Source organism: Gallus gallus, chromosome 3 (genome assembly GCF_016699485.2).
Source record: "Gallus gallus isolate bGalGal1 chromosome 3, bGalGal1.mat.broiler.GRCg7b, whole genome shotgun sequence".
NCBI lineage: Eukaryota > Metazoa > Chordata > Aves > Galliformes > Phasianidae > Gallus > Gallus gallus.
This window is the reverse complement of record NC_052534.1, coordinates 87,414,115-87,434,111: the sequence shown is the minus strand read 5'-3', so window position 1 is coordinate 87,434,111 and position 19,997 is coordinate 87,414,115. Positions and strand designations below refer to the sequence as shown.

Sequence of the window (19,997 nt, the reverse complement as noted above, 5' to 3'; positions counted from 1 at the left end):
CTTTCATCCCTTTGCCAACCTCACCTTCAAGCACAGAAGCGAATGCTAAACCAAAAGTGGACCCTGGTAAGTGCCAACACAGACCTGCCAAAGTGGTAACAGCTTTGAAAATAAGCCATGTCCAAAACAAGCAACAACTTATTCCCCTTAGCCCTATTTCATTTTTCTCTTTCTATGCATTTATTTATGAGCTCTCCTTTCTTTTCAGTCAGAAACAACACAGGAGCTTATTTGTGAAATCTCCTCTTGACCAGAAGATCCTTAAAGCTAGAGAGTGCCTACATACACCCAGTGCACTTATTTCAGGACCTTGGCCATTGCCTACTGCAATATTCAGAACCAATGTTCATTAAAACACTATGAGCAAACAACGGTGGAGGGCTTACCATTCCTTAAGGGAATTACTCTACCTTCCTACAGAGAGCTGAGCACTCATAGAACATGTATCAAGTAACACAGAATAAATGGGAAGAGTTATTTTCCATCACTAATGTATCAACAGAAAACTTTAATACCAATCTAGCGTCCTGAGTGTCAGGATAGTTTTTCACAATTCGATTTTTATATACAATGTTAAGTCATACATAATAATTTAAATAATATTTAGAGTGTGTATTATACAACATTCTCAGCAAATTTCCCTTTTACTATATTAATATAATATTTTCATTATTACTCTCTGCATTACTCCAAAGTCTGTCTTGCTTCAAGAGACAAGTATATTTGTCTCTTATTTCTAAATACTTAAGCACTGAACCACGATCACAAAATACAATGTTAAAATTTTGTTATTACAATTCCATCAGTATTTTGTACATAATTATATACATTTATTTTCTATTTGGTCTTGCATTATAGTCTACTTTTAATAGTAATAGTACATTAAGCACTATTTCCAAAAGAAGGCAAAGATGAAGTAAGGGCAAATGAGAAAAGGGAAAAAAAAAGAGTACTTGAAGTATGTGTTTTGGAAGTTATGACAACCATACGGATGCCACCTGGGCAAAAAGATTTCTAAGATTTAGTCTGAATCATTAGGACATGTAAAATCTCAGAAGGCCTGAGAAAATATGAAGGTTTAGGTAAGCGTGAGGAAGATACCTAACCATCCATGTAGGTATTACAGCAGATCTCACAGGAGCTTCCTTCTCTGTATTCAGCCCTGTTTTATACCAGAGCTATAGGTTATGTGATGAACCACATCAGACGGCCTCAGGCACCAACTGCATTCCCAAGCTAGAGAGTCCCAGTTTGTGTAGTTCTTCCTCAGATGGAAGTTCTACAACTTTGATCACCCCTCTCACCCCGCTCTTTTATCCTGTCTCTAAGTTATGTATATATTAGGCACACAAAAAAAGTGAAGACTGGTGGATTTTTATTTATTTATTTGTGTCTCAAAAATAGAACATTTTGAATTTTTTTTTTCACCTCTTAACACAGATTTCTTAAAGGAAACACTCAGATTATCTTCACAATTGAACTTCCTGAAGTCATATCCATAAGTTTGCACAAGGCTTGGATACAGGACCTGACCAAGGAGAAAAATCCACTATACAGTAGATGGTATAAATACCCAGGCCACAACATAGGGGTTAGGAACACTCTCTCAGGAACATTAGTGAAAGATCTTGACTTCAGTTCTTTGTATGTGAAGTACTGGCCATTTCTGGAAACAGTGGAGGAGACTGGTAAATTAATCAGTGTTTTGACATCCCCATATTATATATATTATATAAATAATATATATGTATATATATATTATATATATATATATTATATTATCCCAATATTAAGTAGGAATAGAAGTCTCATTCATATAAGTATTCATCATTAATAATAACACATATTCTAACCTTAAGGATTGGTTTCATTGTATATGTGATAAAAAGCTTCCACCTTCTGCTGGCATTCAGCTGGACTCATACATAGCATGACACTCTGTCAATTAAAAAAATGTAATCTCATACTTGACAAATGGAAAGGTGAGAAATTGGTGATTGCCCATCAATAACATCATTGGAATCCCTAGGTTACTTCAGGTAGTCACTGTTCTTTCTGCTAATATTCTCAACATGGTGATATCAGTAGTTTCTTTTTTCTCTTGAATAAGCTCCTTCTAGTACAAGAATTTTTTTTAGGGTTCCAGTAATATGATTCCAATCATCAAGATAAAATTTGGTCTTGTCCAATGTTCTATTTCCAAAAACAGCAATGGGAAAGGCTGTTCAAGCACAACAGAGACTGAAGACTTTCTACAGTTCATTCCCTCCTCTGCTGCAGCACCACAACTCTAAGAGTAAGTAATTTTACTGATATTGAGCTTGCTAATACTGTCTGTATCCACATTCTGTGGTTGCAAGATCCATGGGTTTGCTATCTGCTGAATAAAAACATTCTTTATTTTAACAGTTGACTATAGGTATCTATTTTTCATAACACATTATCCTAGCTGGATTTTGTGCAATGTCAGGTCTTGCACAGCTACTGGAGGGCTTCCACTGATAATCTCCCACACTCTCTAAATGCGTGAAAGAATCTGCATTAGAATCTGCCTTCCCCTTTATCTATTTTCTACGTATAGATTTTCTCATTATTTAAAAAGATCAGCTTTAAGTTTCCTCTGTCTCTTTTCTTATCACTCGGTTTACCTGTCAGTCTTCAAGTTGGCATGGTGTAATGGCTATGCAGAGAGAATACCTTTCTCCTTAGCAACATAAGCAGTGGTAATAATACCTTATTACTGATATTGTTGCTGTTGTTTTACATCATATATTGTTCATTTGAATTCCATGTGTACATGTGTGTAGCTAAAATCAGATCAGTTTCTCACCAAGCAGAGCACTGTACAGATACAGAAGAAAACTTTTCTTGATCACATACTAATGTTGCAAAGAAAACAAACAAAACAACAAACCCTGGGTTCTCTTTTCATGTAGATTTCCTTATTTAGAAAACTATGACTGGTCTCATTACTGCTTTTTGTTTGTGCTAAGCCTGCACTCAAGCACTGATTTTTATAAGAAGACTCAGTAATACTTGTAAATTCCATGTAATGAAAGTCTAATCAATTCAGTCGAGGTCAAAAGTCCTTTGGGGATCATCTGCCCACCTTCTTACCCTTCAAATTAACTTCAGAAAATAGATCTGCGCTTTTAGAAATCTATATGGCTCCACCTCTTCATGGACAAGTTTCCACAGATACATCTTCTCCTTCCTGACCACACATTTTCCATGGGATAAAAAGGGCTTCATCTAAAACAAAGGTAAATTCTTTTTTACTGGTGTGTGAAGGATTAAATCCTTTAATCGAGGTTATTCTATACCAGTAAGCAGCAGTCCACAAGCATGCTTGCACCAGCTATTTTCACTCATGCATTCCATTACCTGAATTCTCAGTGCAGCAGAACCTACTGCTTAGTAGCTCATATATGTATGTTGTTGAGTAGACACTGTATATTTTCACTTTTATATATGTACATGCATACACATACATATGTGCACTGCTGTGTAGACATTACATATTTTCACTCTTTTTTTTTTTTTTTCTTTCTTTCTTTCTTAGAGACAAGTCCAAAAGGTGCAGTAGAACTGTGTTTATCTTCAGAAACTAGACGTACCCTGCCCTTAGTACAGGACAGTGAAGGGTGGAAGTCTGCACCAAAAGCCAGACTGGATGACCTGTTATTGATAAGATGTAATTCTTACCGTGACACCACTCATGGAAAATCTGTTATGTCCCACAAGGGTAAAGTCTATAAGGAGTTTCCTATCTGTTGGCTTTAAGTGACTAAGCCTGGTATTGTCTGTAGGCAGATCCATGGCCCTGCTGCAAAGACGGCTGTGTTCAGGATGGGCGGTTCCGAGAGGGCTCGGAGCAGTGGACAGCCACCTCAGCGCTCGGGCTGCAGGAGGGCCCAGCGGGCACCGTGGGTGCTGCCGTTTCTTTAACTGAAGACATCACCAGATGAAGAGCATTTCAAAGAAATTAAACTATGAAAGGCTTAAGCCCACAAGTCTCGGTACAGACAGATATCGCTTCCTTGCCGAGTCTTTCTCCCTGCAGTTAAGCTGGAAACCGCGAGTCGAGGCTGAGGGGTGCGTTTCTCCCCAGCTCACGGCGCAGTGTCAGCGTTATCTCCCGCCTTCCTCCGCCCCAGGGGTCACCCTCGCTCGCAGGTCCGTCCGGCGGGCAGCGCAGCGCAGGGCAAGGCAGGGCAGGGCAAGGCAGGGCAGGGAAAGGCCGGGGGCCCCGCCGCGCCCCTGGGAAGGCGCTGCCCTGCGCTCTGCGCGAGGGAGGGCCGGGCTTCCCCAGTTCAGACAAGTTCTCGCCCCGCTTCTGCGGCGGGTTTTGGTGCGACACCGTCCTGACATGTTGTAACTGGTTTCCACACCCACCGCGCCTGAGAGCGACGGGAAGTACCTGCGAGGAGCCCTGCGCTGCCCTGACTCGCCGCAGCCGCGATCGCAGGAGCTGGGTACCCCACCGGGCCGGGAAGAGCTGGGTAGAGGCGAAGTCCCCCCGCGGGGCAGCGGCGCAGTAAGTGACTCTCCGTCCGCCTCCCTCCGGGGCCCGCCCGGCCGCTCGCCCCCCTCGGGCCCGGCCCGCTCTGGCAGCGCCGGTACGGGGGACCGGGAGGGGGCAGGCGGCCCTCGGGAACGGCTCCCCCGGGCGGCGGGGCCGGGGCAGCGCTAAGGGGCGCTGAGGTGCCGCCGAGCCCCGTCGGGCGCTTCTGCCCGCCCCGAGGTGGCCGTAGGTGCCACACGTGCGGTGTCCCCAAGGCTGGGGCGTGCCCGAGCACGTGGCGGTGCCCGCGGAGGACTGTTTTGCTTGAAAAGTGAACTTCCAGCCTCAAAAGTGGAGGAGTGGGAACGCTTGCGGTACTGTTTTTGTATTTGGTTTTGTTGTTTGTTTTTGCTTGGATTTGGTGCAAGCGATGGTACAGTTGCCTGTTACCGCCTGGTGTTAGTAAATAGCATGTGCCATTGGTACAGTTCCTTAATGCAGTGTTTGGTGGAGAGCAGGTGCTGAACATCCGCATGTTCCCAGAAAGGCCCTGCAGGCCCCAGGGCAGCACCAGGCTCCCAGAACCCCGGAGACCACACGCGAAGGGGCTGGGACAAGGAAAGTCCTTTTTCCAAGGTGGAGAGATGGAAACTTTGTGTGGAAACTGGCCGAGTGACTGGGGAAGGGGCTGAGGATGTCCCTAGGAGAGCACCATGGCCAGGGCCTTCCCATGGACCAGCCCTGACAGCCTGAGGTCGGGGCTGCTCCCCAGTGTTGCTGAATGGGAAACGTTTGAAAGCCTGAGAATAATAGTTAGGCAGGGAAGTTTCTTGTCCTCAGCTCTAGCCTGGAAGGCTGTACTCTTGGAGCCACCTCAGAATATTCTGTCATTTTCTGCAGTGGGCATTTCTCATCGGTTGTTTTTGTGGAATCTGGGATACTCTCAGTATCTTCCCATAAAAACACGCTTTTCTTTCAGCTTTTCTTCTTGCTGGACTCAAGGTGGGTGATAGAGTGGACTGGAAGTAACAGTTAAACTTCTTTCTTAAGGTATGAACAACAGCTTTCCTGGTAGCATTTGTGATCACGAGTCTTACAAAGCATAGGTGACATCTGCAGAGGTGGGAGGATGGCTGTCACTGGGGTACTAGAAGCCTCCAGAGAAGGGCCTCATTCAGCACAACCTTGCTGATAGAATTGTTTGCTCAAGGAGGATAAATCCTGATCTTTGAGGAATCAAGCTGATTGTGCAGAAGTTAGATATGGTTGACAATGACATCAAAGCCTTCTTTTAGAGTTTTGCTTAAACCTCAATCTCTCTGTCAAAAAATATATTGATTTCATAGATGTATTTTCTACAGAATAGCTCTTGCCTTCTAAGGAGGAAAATCCCTGCTTCAAGACTTCTTGTCAAATACACCTGACACTGTAATTTTAATTTAAGAGTTTTCTTTTGTTCCTTCTCATGAATGTGTCATTTGCTGGTGTCCTTACTTCAAAAAAGTGGAACTAGAATTATTTCATTTGTCTCATCTCCTCTGTGATTTATTTCCGTGCTGACAGATTTAACATTTACTTCTTAAAGAAATATATACAGTTTTAAGTGTCTTTTATAAACAGCACTTGTAAATCAAAGATCAGTGTCAAAGATGCTCCCTGTAAAATAACTATTCCTGTTTGGAAGATGCTGAGCATAAGTTACTGTATTTGATCCATGCAACAATTAATGATCACAAATGCACGCACTTTCTGCATTATATATATGTAGATGTATATGTGTCCATAACATTAACTATTTTATATTGCACAACTTCACATACTAAATATAGTCCTGTTCCCTAGTGCTGTTGTCAAAGGGAAGAGAAAGAAGAAGAGGAAGGGATCTAGCCAAAGTTTTGAAGCGAACACTTAGATGTCTTTCTCAACTGTATATATTTGCAACCAGTTACAAAACTACTCGGAGAATACCCATTCTAAAATAATAATGGTTTCAGAAATACCTTTCATTTGCCTTAGTAAAATAAAGATTAATCCTTTAATGTCATACTAAGACTGACTGTTTTCTAGCACTCTTCGGAGTGGTCCTTGTCCTGAAAGGTCCTATGAGAGGAGTATGTGGGGTACTCTGTAAAGTTATCTCTATTAGGGTTGAGATTCTTCAGAACTACTCAGCTGAGTAACTGTGCACTTTGCACTCTTGGTAGTTTTTCATTCTTTGCCTAAAATTTCTCAAGAAGCTGTTCCACATGATTGCTTTTTATGATGCACTGATTTGAAGTTTTTAGTTTTGCAATATTTTCAGAGTTTGACTTTTGAAATAGTCTGTTTTGTCTGTGCTGCATGCTTGGTTGATCTTCTGCCACACTACACCACAGGCTGTCATCTGCATCTGGACAACGTGTGCGTGGAAATGGTATTGTTCCAATTTTACAGTGTCATATTTTTGCCTGTATATGCAGTGTAGAATGAAGCCCTGAATATCTCTCGGAGAAATACATACAATTCTTGATCAGAAAGCTATCAGATCCCTTTCACTTGCTGCTTTCCTGTTCACCACAAAGAGCTTCTCTGGAAGCAGTAGGAAACACTCCTTTCCCCCAGGCTCGAAAGCAATCCTATCTGGGAAGATCTATCCTGCTACTTGGCTGGGAGACAGGATTCAAATGGGATTATTTCTTATGACATGCTGGTGCCAGCCTCAGATCTGGATTATTCTTTCTTTGTCTTATTTTAACCTTAGACTTCCCAAGATCCTCAGAAATCTTGGTTTAATCAAACATTTAATTGCACTTCAGAGTATCAATAGTGTACGGAAATTTTGATTTTCATTCCTAGGTTAATGCAGCTAACTCAGGTTTCCTTTCAAGAAGACTTAAACCATTCCCAGCAGACAGTAGAAAACAAATACACTGTTAGCAAAAGTATCTGAAAGGACTTGATATGAATAGAGAATTTTATTTACATATCAGTAAATGAAACTCTGTACAACTATTCCTGTTATATTGCTATACTAATAATTAGGCTTGCAAGGTAACCTAGCGTTAACTTGCAAACAATACTTTGTATATGCTTATCATAATTATTCTGGCTTCACTGGCTGTTCTTCCTACTTCTGTTGTCTTTCTCCTAAGCTCCACAGTGATGCAAGGCTCATGTCCTCGCCCTGAGAAATGAGACACTACTACCGTACATCATCTTTCTATTTCACATGACTGTGGTCATGCCATTCTTATGACATTATTTTTTTTCTGGGTTTTCTGTCTGGTGCAGAAAATCATTGGAGTCTAGGTTCTAGGTGAGCTGTGGAGTTGCTGAAACTCCGTAGAGTTGCACAGGCATGAGGGAACAAATGTTGGTCTTTTGTCCTCTGTCAGCCTTAAATCCAAAACTGACACAGCAGGAACCAAGCCTTTCAATCCTTGTTAAATAAAATAAAAAAAAAAAGATGGTAAGAATGAATTTTTTATACCATCAGCAATAAAGAGCTTACTTATTATTAATGTTTTGGAAAAAAAAAAAAAAAAAAGGTGAGATTAAAGCAGCCGCTCCTTTTGGCAGAAGGAATGAGCAGGGTGGAAACTAGACATCAGATTGCTGATTCAGAGTTTGATCCCAGATGTGGGAGGAGACATCTTTCTGGTGTTCCTCATAAGTCACTGAAATGAGGTAGGCTGTTCCTGCTTAAGAGCAGCAAATGGATTAGATCAGCATGGGAGAACAAACAGATAAGGAGTAGGACCTGAATTACTGTAATTTCAAGGAAGCCAGAGAAAAGGTATGTGTTGCATCACAAATTAGGAAACAGTTGTTTTCTGAAGTCTTTCTCTCAACACTACTTTGTCAGTTGTTATTTTAAAGAGACTTTTGAAACACTGCCTACAGTGGTGTACTGGAATATACTTTGTGTATGTGTTACTGGTGCACATCTTCATTGTTTTGCTGTATCTTTTAAATAGAAGACTTTCACCAAATCATTTCACATGCTTAGTATTGCCTTAAGTAGAAGAGGCTCCTTAAGTAGCTTCCTAATAGTCATTTGGGAATATTCATCCCTGAGCATTTTCAAAACTCTTTGATGTTCTTGGAAGGTGTGAGAAAAAGGTGTCAGCAGTATTATCAGAAAAGTATTTTGCATAATATCTGTGCGTGTGTCTGACTTAGACTGCTACAAATATTCTGATTGATGTCTTACTTTCTTACTTTCCTCTCCTTACAGGTATACTTCACCAACTCACAAATGGAAGTTTAAGAGACTTTGTGCAAAATATATGTGAAAATGGAAACCTCATCTTTGTTATCATCCCTACATGATGAATGCAGATCAGACAACTATATTGAGCCTCATTACAAGGAATGGTACCGAGTAGCTATTGATGCTCTAATTGAAGGAGGTTTAGAAGCCTACAAAGAATTTCTTTCGAAAGAGAGATGTTCAGAGTTCCTTGCAGATGAGGAAATTGATTATATTTTGAACAATGTTCATAAACTTCCCCAAAACACAGTTTATTCCTCTAACAATGCCATTGATGACACCTCTTCCTCGGGAACCTACTGGCCTATTGAATCAGATGTGGAAGCTCCAAATCTTGATTTAGGTTGGCCCTACCTGATGCCTGGAATTTCTGGTGGCACAAATATTGATCTGCTTTTTCATCCTCCACGAGCACAGCCTTACACCATAAAGGAAACTATTCGGAAGATGATACGAGATGCAAGAAAGGTAAACATGAAAAATACTGGGGAAAAAAAAGAAGTAGCAATAATCTAGTCGGTGTTTTATCAGAAGCTTTTTTTCTCCCCTGGCAAAGAAAAAAATTATCTGGCTGCTTACAATTTAACCTCATTTACAAGGGATCAGGAATTAGTTAAAGGAATTAATAAAGCATTATGACTATTTTACTGTACTGCTGACCATTAGTCCATGAGAAATTTGTTAGTAATCAGCGTAGCATCTCTGACCTCATTTGAATATGCCTCAAATGACACAGTGCTATCCAACTTCAGGGTATAATCCTAAGGTTTCTGTCCTTCATCAGTTGGGAATATGTGCGGTGGGAACATGCATCAGTTTGGTATGCTAGCCTGTTGTTAGAAGAAAATAACATCTTTATGTACATTGTACTCATGCATCTTATGGTTCTCAGCTTTTTTGATTTTGTGATTTTGCATGCCCACTATCATTATGAAAGTTAATTGGGAAGGTATTAGAGAGACCTGAGAAGAAAAAAAAAACAAATAGATTTAGGAAGCAAGCAGATGAGTTTTAGCTCTTTTTGTTACCTTACTCCATTTCTGTCTAATTTCTAACTTAGAAGAAATACTTCTCTGAATGTACTTGTCTCTGTTTAGGGACTTTTGCATCTTGAGTTTCCTGAGACTCACACTGAGGAGATGGAGCACTATATGTACAATGCATGCACCTCTTGCTTCCTAGCATTACGTTTAACAAAAATAAAAATAAAATATAGATCTATATTTAAACAGTTGAGGTGGACTCTGGGCCATATTACCTCCCTAAACAGATGTTAGGAGGCTTCAGAAGTACTCCTAGCAAGTATACCATGCTCTACCTTTCTTCCCTATGGAAAAGGTTTATTTCTGCTCTGTAAGGGCTTTAAATCTCTAGGACATCCAACTCAAGTACCTCTGTAAACACTATAGTGACTTAAATATGCGTATAAATGGGTGCAATAGAAGTGAATTGAAAAGGGCGTGTGGAAGGGAAGGATGTCTTTTTATGACGTCTCTCCTCTATTTAGATAAAGCATATAATTTGTTGCCACAATAGACTTATCACTAGACCTTTTGTCATGCAATTTACAGCATTGAATTATCATCTGCTCTCAACACAAGGAAGAGAATTATTATTTTTTTTTCCCCCATTGTCTCTTTTGAATTGACAGTTGTTGTTCTCTGCTTTTGGATACAGTAGGATTTGACTTGGCTGGCATCCTTTGATCTTTTTCATTGCTGCTCCAGAGCTACTAATGTATCTACTGGAAGGGAAAGAAGGAAAACAGAGTTAAATCTGTTGCCAAAGCCGGCTCAGTTTTTGTGAGGTCCTGAAACACCATGAGGAATTACTGTTTCCAGTCCATTTTCACTTCTGCCTAGCTATTTTGTTTACATGCAATCCAGGCCCTCTCCAATGGCTCTCAAGGGCTGTCTAGTTGAATGTCATTTTAGGGAGTATGCCTCCTCTGAATTCAGCTAGGGAGAAAAATAAAGCGTGATTCTTACCTCTTTTTGAAAAAGAAGCTTAATCTATATTAGATTAGCTCTCTCATAAGGCTGTGTCATTTCCATGTTACAAAGAGGATATGATGTATGTGTCACTGCCAAATACGACAGCTGAAAGGCTCGTGTAGTTCATCAGTACAACCTCAGGAGCAGCAACCATAACACTGTTGATACAGTGATACAGGTTGGTTACCTCAGGAAGCAGCAATTAAATCTAAAAGACAGAGGGTTGTTCAGTCTCTTCTGTGATATGTGTGGAAAAGTTTAAAGGATTTCTAAGTAAGGTAAAGTAAGGTATTTAAAACATGCCTACAGCAGGCAAACACTTTGTAAACAGGCTAACCTACTTCTCCTAAGCCATGTATAAAAACATAGTTATATTAAAAAGACTTCTGTGTTATGTAATAGTGGAGACATATAGTCATATGATAATTTTCAAAGGAAGTAAAAAAGGTCACACTTGAAAAAGGAAACCTGTAAAGAATAAACAAGTTATTCAGCAAATCACATTAAACCAATACAGCTCTAAGCAAATTTTATGGGAATTTTAGCATTTTCCCAATTTCAGCAGGGAAATAAACAGACTATTGGAGATGAGAGTATTCATACCACCAGAACTTTAAGCACCAAACCTGTGTACCTGAGTTCAGGCATTGATTTCCCTGGACTACATGAACACTCAGTGCAGTGAGAAACCAACTCCTACATGGACAAGTCAGAAAACGTTTCTGCACTGATCCACCCAATAAGGAAAACTATTCAACATATTTATATGTATTTACTAGCCCAAAAATTCATAACTGAGACTAAGCTAGTTGAAACCTAGACTCTTTTGAATATTTGGAGATATATAAGGATAAGGTGGCATCATCAGTGGACTTACTCTTGACCTCTTTCATGCTTGATGCATCACAGTGTCACTCCTTAAAATGATTATTACTTATGTTAATTCTGACCTTAAGAAGACATGCTGTAAACAACGTTAGGCAACTTGCTGACTGACAGCAATTTTTTCCTGACTAAAGAGGAAAACCATATGTTAGGCTATGCTACACTATACTAAAAACTGACTATGAAAAAGTAAATGTATGATCTGTAGAAAAATGCTGCACATCATCTTCATGCTAAATCCAGTCAATGTAGCAATGGAGTTTTATAACAATGGACTGCATACTTGTGATATATCTGTTTGAACATAGATTAGAATTTGTTGTACATAAGATGACGTTACATCATAGTCTACAGTGCTTCTGTGTGATAGCTATGCTGTCAGAGTGAGGTTAGCAGAATGCCTCAGGTCAAACCAACTTGCCAACAAAATGGGTTTACTGTTAGTGTAACTAGACCTCATCTTCAGATGATACAGCTTGCCAACCCTGCTCCTCTGTTGACATAACTGGTGTTCATGCAAGGAGGCTGTTTGGCAGGACTATGTCGGTTTGCGAACCATGAGTCTTTTTCAGATGTTGATGTGTGAGGAAGAAAGCACTGCGAGGTCTGTCTGACCTTAATGATGGACAGACTTTTGCAAACAAGCTGGTAGCCTTATTCCTTGTGTGTTTTGTAAGGTTCTGCCTTTAATCGCTGGTAGGTTTCTGGCTTCTCTGAAGCTTGAGGTGTTCCTACAGCCTGACTCATCCAAGCTGAGCTGTCTGAACCACAACTGATAATGTTTAGCAGTTTTTCCTGACAAGATTATTCATCTGAGAAATGGTACCAAGATGATTACTCATCTTTGTCAAGTTAATGTGAACCTTCCTCCTCTTATTATAAAGTAACACAGAGATTTCAGTAATGAAGTGTTCTTTTCCTGTATGACTTTTCATGAGTTGCCTCAAAACTGTAAGTTGTGAAGCTTGCACATGGGTTTTACAAACATCTTGTACTGCTTTCTCAAGCATGATTGACAGGACAATAGAACAGGGAAAGGGCAGGACAGAGCAGCAAAGGGTCCTTCTGGCTGTGTGTTTTTCTCTCACTTCGTTAACTGGATTCCCCTTTCCACCACTGAGACATTCCTACATACCTTAGAGAGAATGCATAGCTCTGAGTCTTTTAGATTGATATCCAAATAAGGATCAGCTCTTCCTGGAGAGAATTCAAACCTGTTTTGTTAAGAATCATGTTGTTTAGACAACCCAACGATTACTACTTTGCAACACAAGCCAGAAAACACTGAAAGACTTCCTTGACATACTTTTGGGATTCCTGACGGAATGTATTAAGTTGCAGGCTATCCAGTAAATATGCCACTTTGTACTGGTTTTATTTTTACTCAAATAGACCAGCAGTCTTAAACCTGGATTCATAAAATCAGTGATAGCTGTAAGACCTTTTAAAAAGTTATTTCCTAAGAAGATTAAATTGAGGTTTAGATGGTTAATATATGACTACTTTGGAAAATCAAAAAGAGGCAGGGGTTTCTGCTGAGATTGTGTTTTTTAATGTTTACAAAACTTGGAGCCATGAGAAAGAATTAGTTAATAGTTATAGTGTAAAAGGGTGTAACTTGTTATTAAGTCTTGCTGGACCCCCTGTACGTAGGCCTTTAGTAAGTCACAGAGGACTTCTTTGAGTTCTTGTGAGAGAACTATTGTACAAAGTCTAAGCATCATTTCTGTCTTGCAGAGTTCTGGCCCAAGACAAGTAAACAAAAACAGTTGACTCTTTTTACATCTATGGAAGAAGGAAAATAATTTCTTCTGGTTTCTTTTTTTCCCCAGTTTGTTTGATTTGGTTTGATACTTTCAGGCATGAGCAAGAGGTTGTACATAACAGAAAAAATGATCATACGCTATTGATCTCCTTGTTAGAATATGTGCATAGATACAGAAATAATGATCTAGTACTAGCTGTATACAAATATGAGAGAAAACCAGGCTCTTTACATGCCTATATGAAGAGTAATACCTCCACGCAGAAAGAAACTTGTAGAATTTGGGTGTGGAAGACTGTTAAGCAATCATTTTTACTCTCTCAACAGTACTCTTTGCCAACTATTTTAAATATGATTTGAACAGAGATTGGAACAATGATAGTGAGTTATGCTTGCAGCAGTGCTTATCTTAGCTCATTAACTGCAGCAGTCCAAGTAGATGAGAGAGAGGGGCTACAATTTATTGTTCATAAAAGATTGAAAAAATTACTGAATTCCAAGAAAGAAGTTGGTAAATGAAATATAGTCGTCCCACTGAAAAAAATCTCTATGCTATTTCTAGAGTCCCTGATAAATGATGGATATGTTTCTTAGGTTCTCACTTGAAGATGTCTGCACAAAATTTTCCTTGCTAAGATATGTTACTACACAAGGACTTCAGCAGGTGTTTTGGTACCAGTGCTACATTAAAAAACGCATTCATCTTTTGCTTCTGCCCACCTTCTGTGAAATGGGTTCCTGGTATTTGCAAACCAGCATGGCCATCATGTGTATAGTTTCCAGGTGAAATATGGTGTTAGCCTTTTGTAGGTTCATTAGAGAGAGTAAGGTTGTGTCCCAGTTTTTCTAATCACATAGGGGATATGCAACACACTGGAAGAGGATGTGTTGTGTTGTTTGTGCTCCTACTGTATGATTTGGTGTTTGTTATCTGCTCAGGGCGAGTAATCATGTCAGGTATTCACCAGACTGAATTTGCCTTTGGAGTCCTTATCCTTGTTTATTTACCTGCCCCCCTTGCCCCCTGCCCTGACACTGTCTGCATAAGCATAGTCATACAAGTGATGATACATACAAATAGAAGAGGCCTCAATAGGATACTCTTTGATGTGGACACTCAGATTTTGTAAGAGAGGAGTGGAAGGACTTAATGATCAAACTGTCCTTAAAACTGAAGTGTGTGGAAATGCTAATTTAACTGCTAACAGGAAATCATCTGAATTTGACCTGAATTTTTAACACACGGGAGAACTTTTATAACTTCTGGAGAAGAGGTTGGAATGGTTTTGAGATGTGAAAGTTTAGGAGGGCAGGGATGTAAAAGGGCACAAGCAAACACCAGAGGCCTACAGCTTCTGTTAAGTGCATTTCTTCTACAACATTTCTCTATACATACAGCTAGCATGGGAAGGGGGAATCTGACAAAAAAAAATGTGATCAGTTGAGAAGTTTTTGCTCACATGTTTCCATCAGGTCAAAGGTTTGCAGGTCTGTTCACCAGTATTTGATGCTTGTGTTTTCTCTTAGAAGATGCAATGAACTGATTGATAGGCATTGCCTTTTTATGTCACAGCTGTGCTAATGCGCTATCAAAATGTTGCACATCTATGATGGATTTAAAAATGGAATAAGGAAAAGTAAAGATCAGATCTTACAGATAGCTGAATTATTAATATCTGCCCAGTATATGAGAAGTAAGCACATAAATATGTTTTATAGCAATATTTTTCATTAAAACATTTTCTCTTGTTGACATAAATCTTTGTCAGCCAAAACAAGAGTGCTATTAAAAAGTCATTTATACTTGTGCATTCTGTAAAGTGTTCTTTAGGCATATTCAGTATTACCTTTGTACTACAACATGCTGAAGTGATTATAAGTAAAGATCTGCTATAAATACAAAACTGTTGACATAAAGTGATACTGCCCAGGCAAAATGGTGCTTCTAGTTGCCAGTCCAGGGTATTTGGGGTTTGCTTCTCTCTTTTTCTTCTTTTCAAAAGAAAACCAATAATGTTGAAGCTATTTTTGTTCTTCTGAATTCCTATCCTCAAGAGATCTGGGTTTTCACAAGTTTTTCAGCCAGGGAAGAATCTTGCCTGAAGAACTACAGGCTTAATCATTTCACATTCAGTATTGCCATCGGCCCTTTTAGATCTCTTAGCATAGTGTTTTATCTCAGAGAACTTTCCAACATAGCCAGTGGTGCTCTGAGGAATGGAGAACACATTTTGGGCAATTTATATCTTTGAATTCATTTGTCATGTATCAGAATTTGCAAACTCAAATACTCTACTACCTATTAATGTATTTTAAAGGAGCATGTACAGACTCTACCCTGCTGCAGGAGTGTTCATGCAGTACAGTATAATAGAAACTAGGTGAAATGTGGAGATCTGCTGATGTGGAGGAAAACAGTCCTGAAGCACAAAAACCTGCTAGCTGCTGTCAGAGTTTCCCATTCTCCTGTTCAGGAGTGAGGGTGAATGCCACTGAGTTATTTGTATTTAGTTTCTTAATACAAGTGTGTACTTCACTTGTAGTTATTTCAGAGCAGCTTGCTTGTAGCTGTGTTATTTTCCCCATGGAGTAGTACAAGGCACTGTAATAATTGAACTACACTTTAGAATTCACCTCTCCAAAACAAGTGCAGACTTTTTCAATGATATCAGTGTGATCACAATTTTCCCTTTAGCCTTCTGGTAAGTTACATCTGTAACTGTATCCAAATAAACAGGTGATATTCTGTACAACCAAAATTAAACTCCACATTTTCAGCATGCTTGAGACTTCAGAAGGCCTTTGTACTTGGAAATCCTATCCTGATTTACCTTACCTAGAGAGGAGAGAAGCAAGGGCTGTCAGAGCAATCACATGCTGTAACTGGGCTTGAGCTTGTTACTTTATAGGAGTTCCTACTGCCATCCATAAAATGACTCACCTCAGTACAGCTGTTCAAAATAAATAATTGCAAGGTCTGGCTACAGCTTGCTTGATCAACAAAGTTAACAATTTTCCGGTAGGTTGTCCACTTAGTAGTAAGCCTGCTGAATGTACAGTAGTGTTATTTATGAACGTAGCTATCTCTGTTTCTCTTGCCTCTGACATCTTTTTCCCATTTGCTGTGTGGTTGTTTTCTTAAGCTGTAAACATTGCTATGTTTTGCCTTATGTCTGTATCCTGTACAGTCGACTGGCACCTCAGTGTTCCTGATTGGCAGAAATGTCACTGTCACAGTGCTCTCCTTTATCCTTAGCCATCAAAGAATATGACCAAAGTGTTTACAGTTTTGTAGATGAGAATATCAAGCCACAAAGGCATTGTATTATTATATATCACAGTTCAAAACGAGACAATTATAAATCAAAAGCCAAAGAGTAATATACATTAGCAAACAGAGCAAGTAGGGGTTAGATAACAAATTTGTTATTTTCTCATCTCTGTAGTTTGGTTGATAAAAAATCATAATTATGCATTTAGTGTTGTAGCAATGAAAACTAATGTCTGAGGAACATCAGTACTGTTCCTGACATGTTTGCATTAGTATATGACAGTAGCTTTGCACTGCTTACTTTTCAAAAATGTATTTGAAAGCATAAAGGTCTCTCTTATCTTCAGATAAAGAGGGTGTTTCTTCAAGACACACACGGGCTGTTCTCATACTTTATGTAAGAGCAGATTGCCATAACTAGTTATGTCTCAGTCTGGAGCACTTGCTAGAAGATGTAAGGCCTAAGAAAACCAGAACTAATCCCTCAAACCCAGGCTCTGCTGTGACCCTTGCCCTCACAGCCAGGTATGTGGGCACAGAGCTGCCTCCAGAAAGCTTTGGTGGGGTGCCTTTTATCCAGGGCTTTTTGCTAACTACAGCACCAGATCTCCTCAGGCCTTTTTGCTTCTGCAAGCACTCTACCGTGAGAGATGAAGCCCCGATAAGGTAATGTGAGAAGTTCTGTGCTGTACCTCTCAGAGATGAAAAGAGAACTTTGATATCTGCTTCATCCACCAGCAGTCAGGCTAGAACAGTAGCACAGGGCTGTGCGTTCAGGTGGCCAAATGGGTGTGCCTTCAGTTCAAACAGCAGGTGTAACATCTCTGCCTCATTTTCATGCTGTTTCCTGGAGCTGCAGGCACTCTTTCCCAAGCAGGCTGCACTTCAGCTCAATAAACTTCCTTTATGGGTTAAGCACTAGGTAAGCACTAGACATCACCTTTTAATTCAGGTGAATCTGAGTGGCATCTGCCTGCAGAAGGTATTGCAGTTAGTGTTTTCCTACTAGGCTTTTGATGCTCAGTATCACAGACATAAACATAGGGATAAGGTGGAATAACCAGCAGAGAGAAAAGTAGGTTCCTGCTGATCCTCTGTGGGACCTTCTCAAGAAGTAGGAGCAGAGCTACCTGTCTGCACATTACAGACATTATGCACAGACCTCTCTAAGCCATGCAGAATTCACTGCTAGAGGACAGCACCTCCTGATCAGAACCATCGGGGACAGCAGTGACAGCATTAGCAGAACCAATGTCACTCAAGTGCCAGGGACAGACTGCCAGTCACCAGAACTGGGGCTGCAGCCAGCAGCTTAAAGAGCAATAATATCTGAGGCTGTTCACTCTTATGATAGTTCCCTGTCACTGCCTAATGGTAGATAGCACACGAACACAATAATTGCCAGAAATGTCACTGTCAAGGCTGTGCATTTTTTTATTTTTATTTTTATTTTTATTTTTTTTTTAAGTTTTTCATAATAGGCAGTGTATGTGACTGCACAGTGACTCTTTGATAGAGGTCAGTAACCTCTCATTGCTGGAGATAGGTCTAAAAATATCAACCATTCAGTGGACCCAGCTCTTCCATATGTGCTAAAACAAATATACAGAATGCTGCTTTAAAATGTAACAAAAGCTCTATTTTGCTCAGAGGAAATACTTTTAAAATAAGAAAAATAAGCATAGAGATGAAGTTGGGAATTATGACTGATACTTCTATTTGCTTATTTATTTGCAATCATTCTGTTTCATCTCTTAGTGCTGTATGATCGTATTATGTGAATGACTAGAATTAAATAATGCTGAAATAGTTATTTTTGTGGTGATATCACTATCTATTTTGTCCATGAAATTCAAGCTTATTGAATTATCATGACAGTCACTTGGGCTGGAAGTCATATTAGTGAGATTATTTGATTTCTTATGCACAATTTAAATGTAATGATGGAGGTGCAGCCCTGGTCTGAAGTGCTGCAATACAGCACTGCAATCTCTTGATGTAGGAACTCTGTCCTGATTAGGGGCTTGTTCCACTCAGTCATGTATCGGTCAGGCATGATTCCATGGGAGTCAGCATCAAATGGATGGAAATAAGGCATGCATCGTGCATTCAGGGGCATTTGCACTGGACATAGGGAATAATTTCTTCATGGAGAGGGTCATCACGCCTTAGAATGGGCTGCCCAGGGAAGTGATGGATTCCCTATCCCTGGAAGTTTTTGAGAGTGTGGATATGGGAGTGAGAGACACGGCTTAGGGGTGGGACTCAGTAAGTCAGGCTGATGGTAGGACTTGATGATTATAAAGGTCTTTTCAAACCCAAGAGATTCTCTGATTCTGTGATTTTGTATATGGTGTCTGTAATGTGCAGACATTTCTGCTCTCATCCCTGAAGTGCAGGTAGTAGTACATGGTCTCAGTCATTCCACCATCTTCTGTCTTCCCTGATGTATGAGATACCAATATGACATTGGAAGTATGATAATGCTTTCAAATTGCTAGTCAAATCACTTTGTTTTATTGGCGGGTCTTTGATAATTCATTATCATTCATAGGTCTAAAAGATTAGAGTGGATATTGCCTGGATAGGACCATCTTACTCATCCTCTGTTTTACTTTGCAGTAAGCTGAAATTTTAAATACTTTAATTTATGTACATGAGAAATTCCATTAACTTAATGAGCATATGTGATTGCAGAATTGACACCTAGGGATCTAACAGTTTATCATTAAGAATCACATTTTAAATATTTGAATTATGCATTTCTATTAAATAGTGCCACAGTAAACTTGTAATACAAAATGAACATACATCTTTAGTTGATTTCATCCACAGATCAACTAAAAAGATTTGTGCATCTCCAAGCTGCTGTGCTTTAACCCAGCAGGCAGCTGAGCACTGCACAGCTGCTCACCCTCTTCCCCCAGTAGGCAGGGGACAGAGTTGGGAAAACGCTAGAACTTGTGGGCTGAGATAAAGACAATTTAGTAGGACAGGAAATAATGGGAAAATAATAATATATGTTTACAAAATAAATGATACACAGTATGATTGCTCACCACCCATTGACCGATGCCCAGCCAGTCCCCAGGCAGCAGCAGCCCTCCCAGCCAACTCCTCCCTCAGTTTTATCGTTCAGCATGACGCCACATAGTTTGGGACATACCTTTGGCCAGCTGACGTCAGCTATCCCTGTTCTGTTCTCTCGTGTGCACCCTCAGGTCCTCGCTGGCAGGGCAGCACCAGGAGCTGAAACATCCTCGGCTCTGTGCAGCTCTGCTCTGCAACAACTAACACATTGGTGTGCTATCAACACTGTTTTCATC

At 40.0% G+C, this 19,997-nt stretch overlaps 1 protein-coding gene across 2 annotated transcripts in view; it reads left to right on the top strand.

The window, feature by feature from the left end:
* Positions 1–4,196: 4,196 nt before the first annotated feature.
* Positions 4,197–19,997, top strand: part of FAM83B (family with sequence similarity 83 member B) — a 55,145-nt gene continuing 39,344 nt past the window's right edge. Inside the window, exons 1-2 of one of the 2 annotated variants that reach the window (XM_426203.8) lie at positions 4,197–4,537; positions 8,721–9,224. In XM_426203.8, the coding sequence (XP_426203.3) occupies positions 8,781–9,224 (444 nt within the window). In that variant the 5' untranslated portion in view covers positions 4,197–4,537; positions 8,721–8,780. Of the gene's footprint in view, positions 4,538–8,179; positions 8,280–8,720; positions 9,225–19,997 lie in introns of those variants that run through there. The other variant, XM_015284902.4, reaches the window with a different exon arrangement.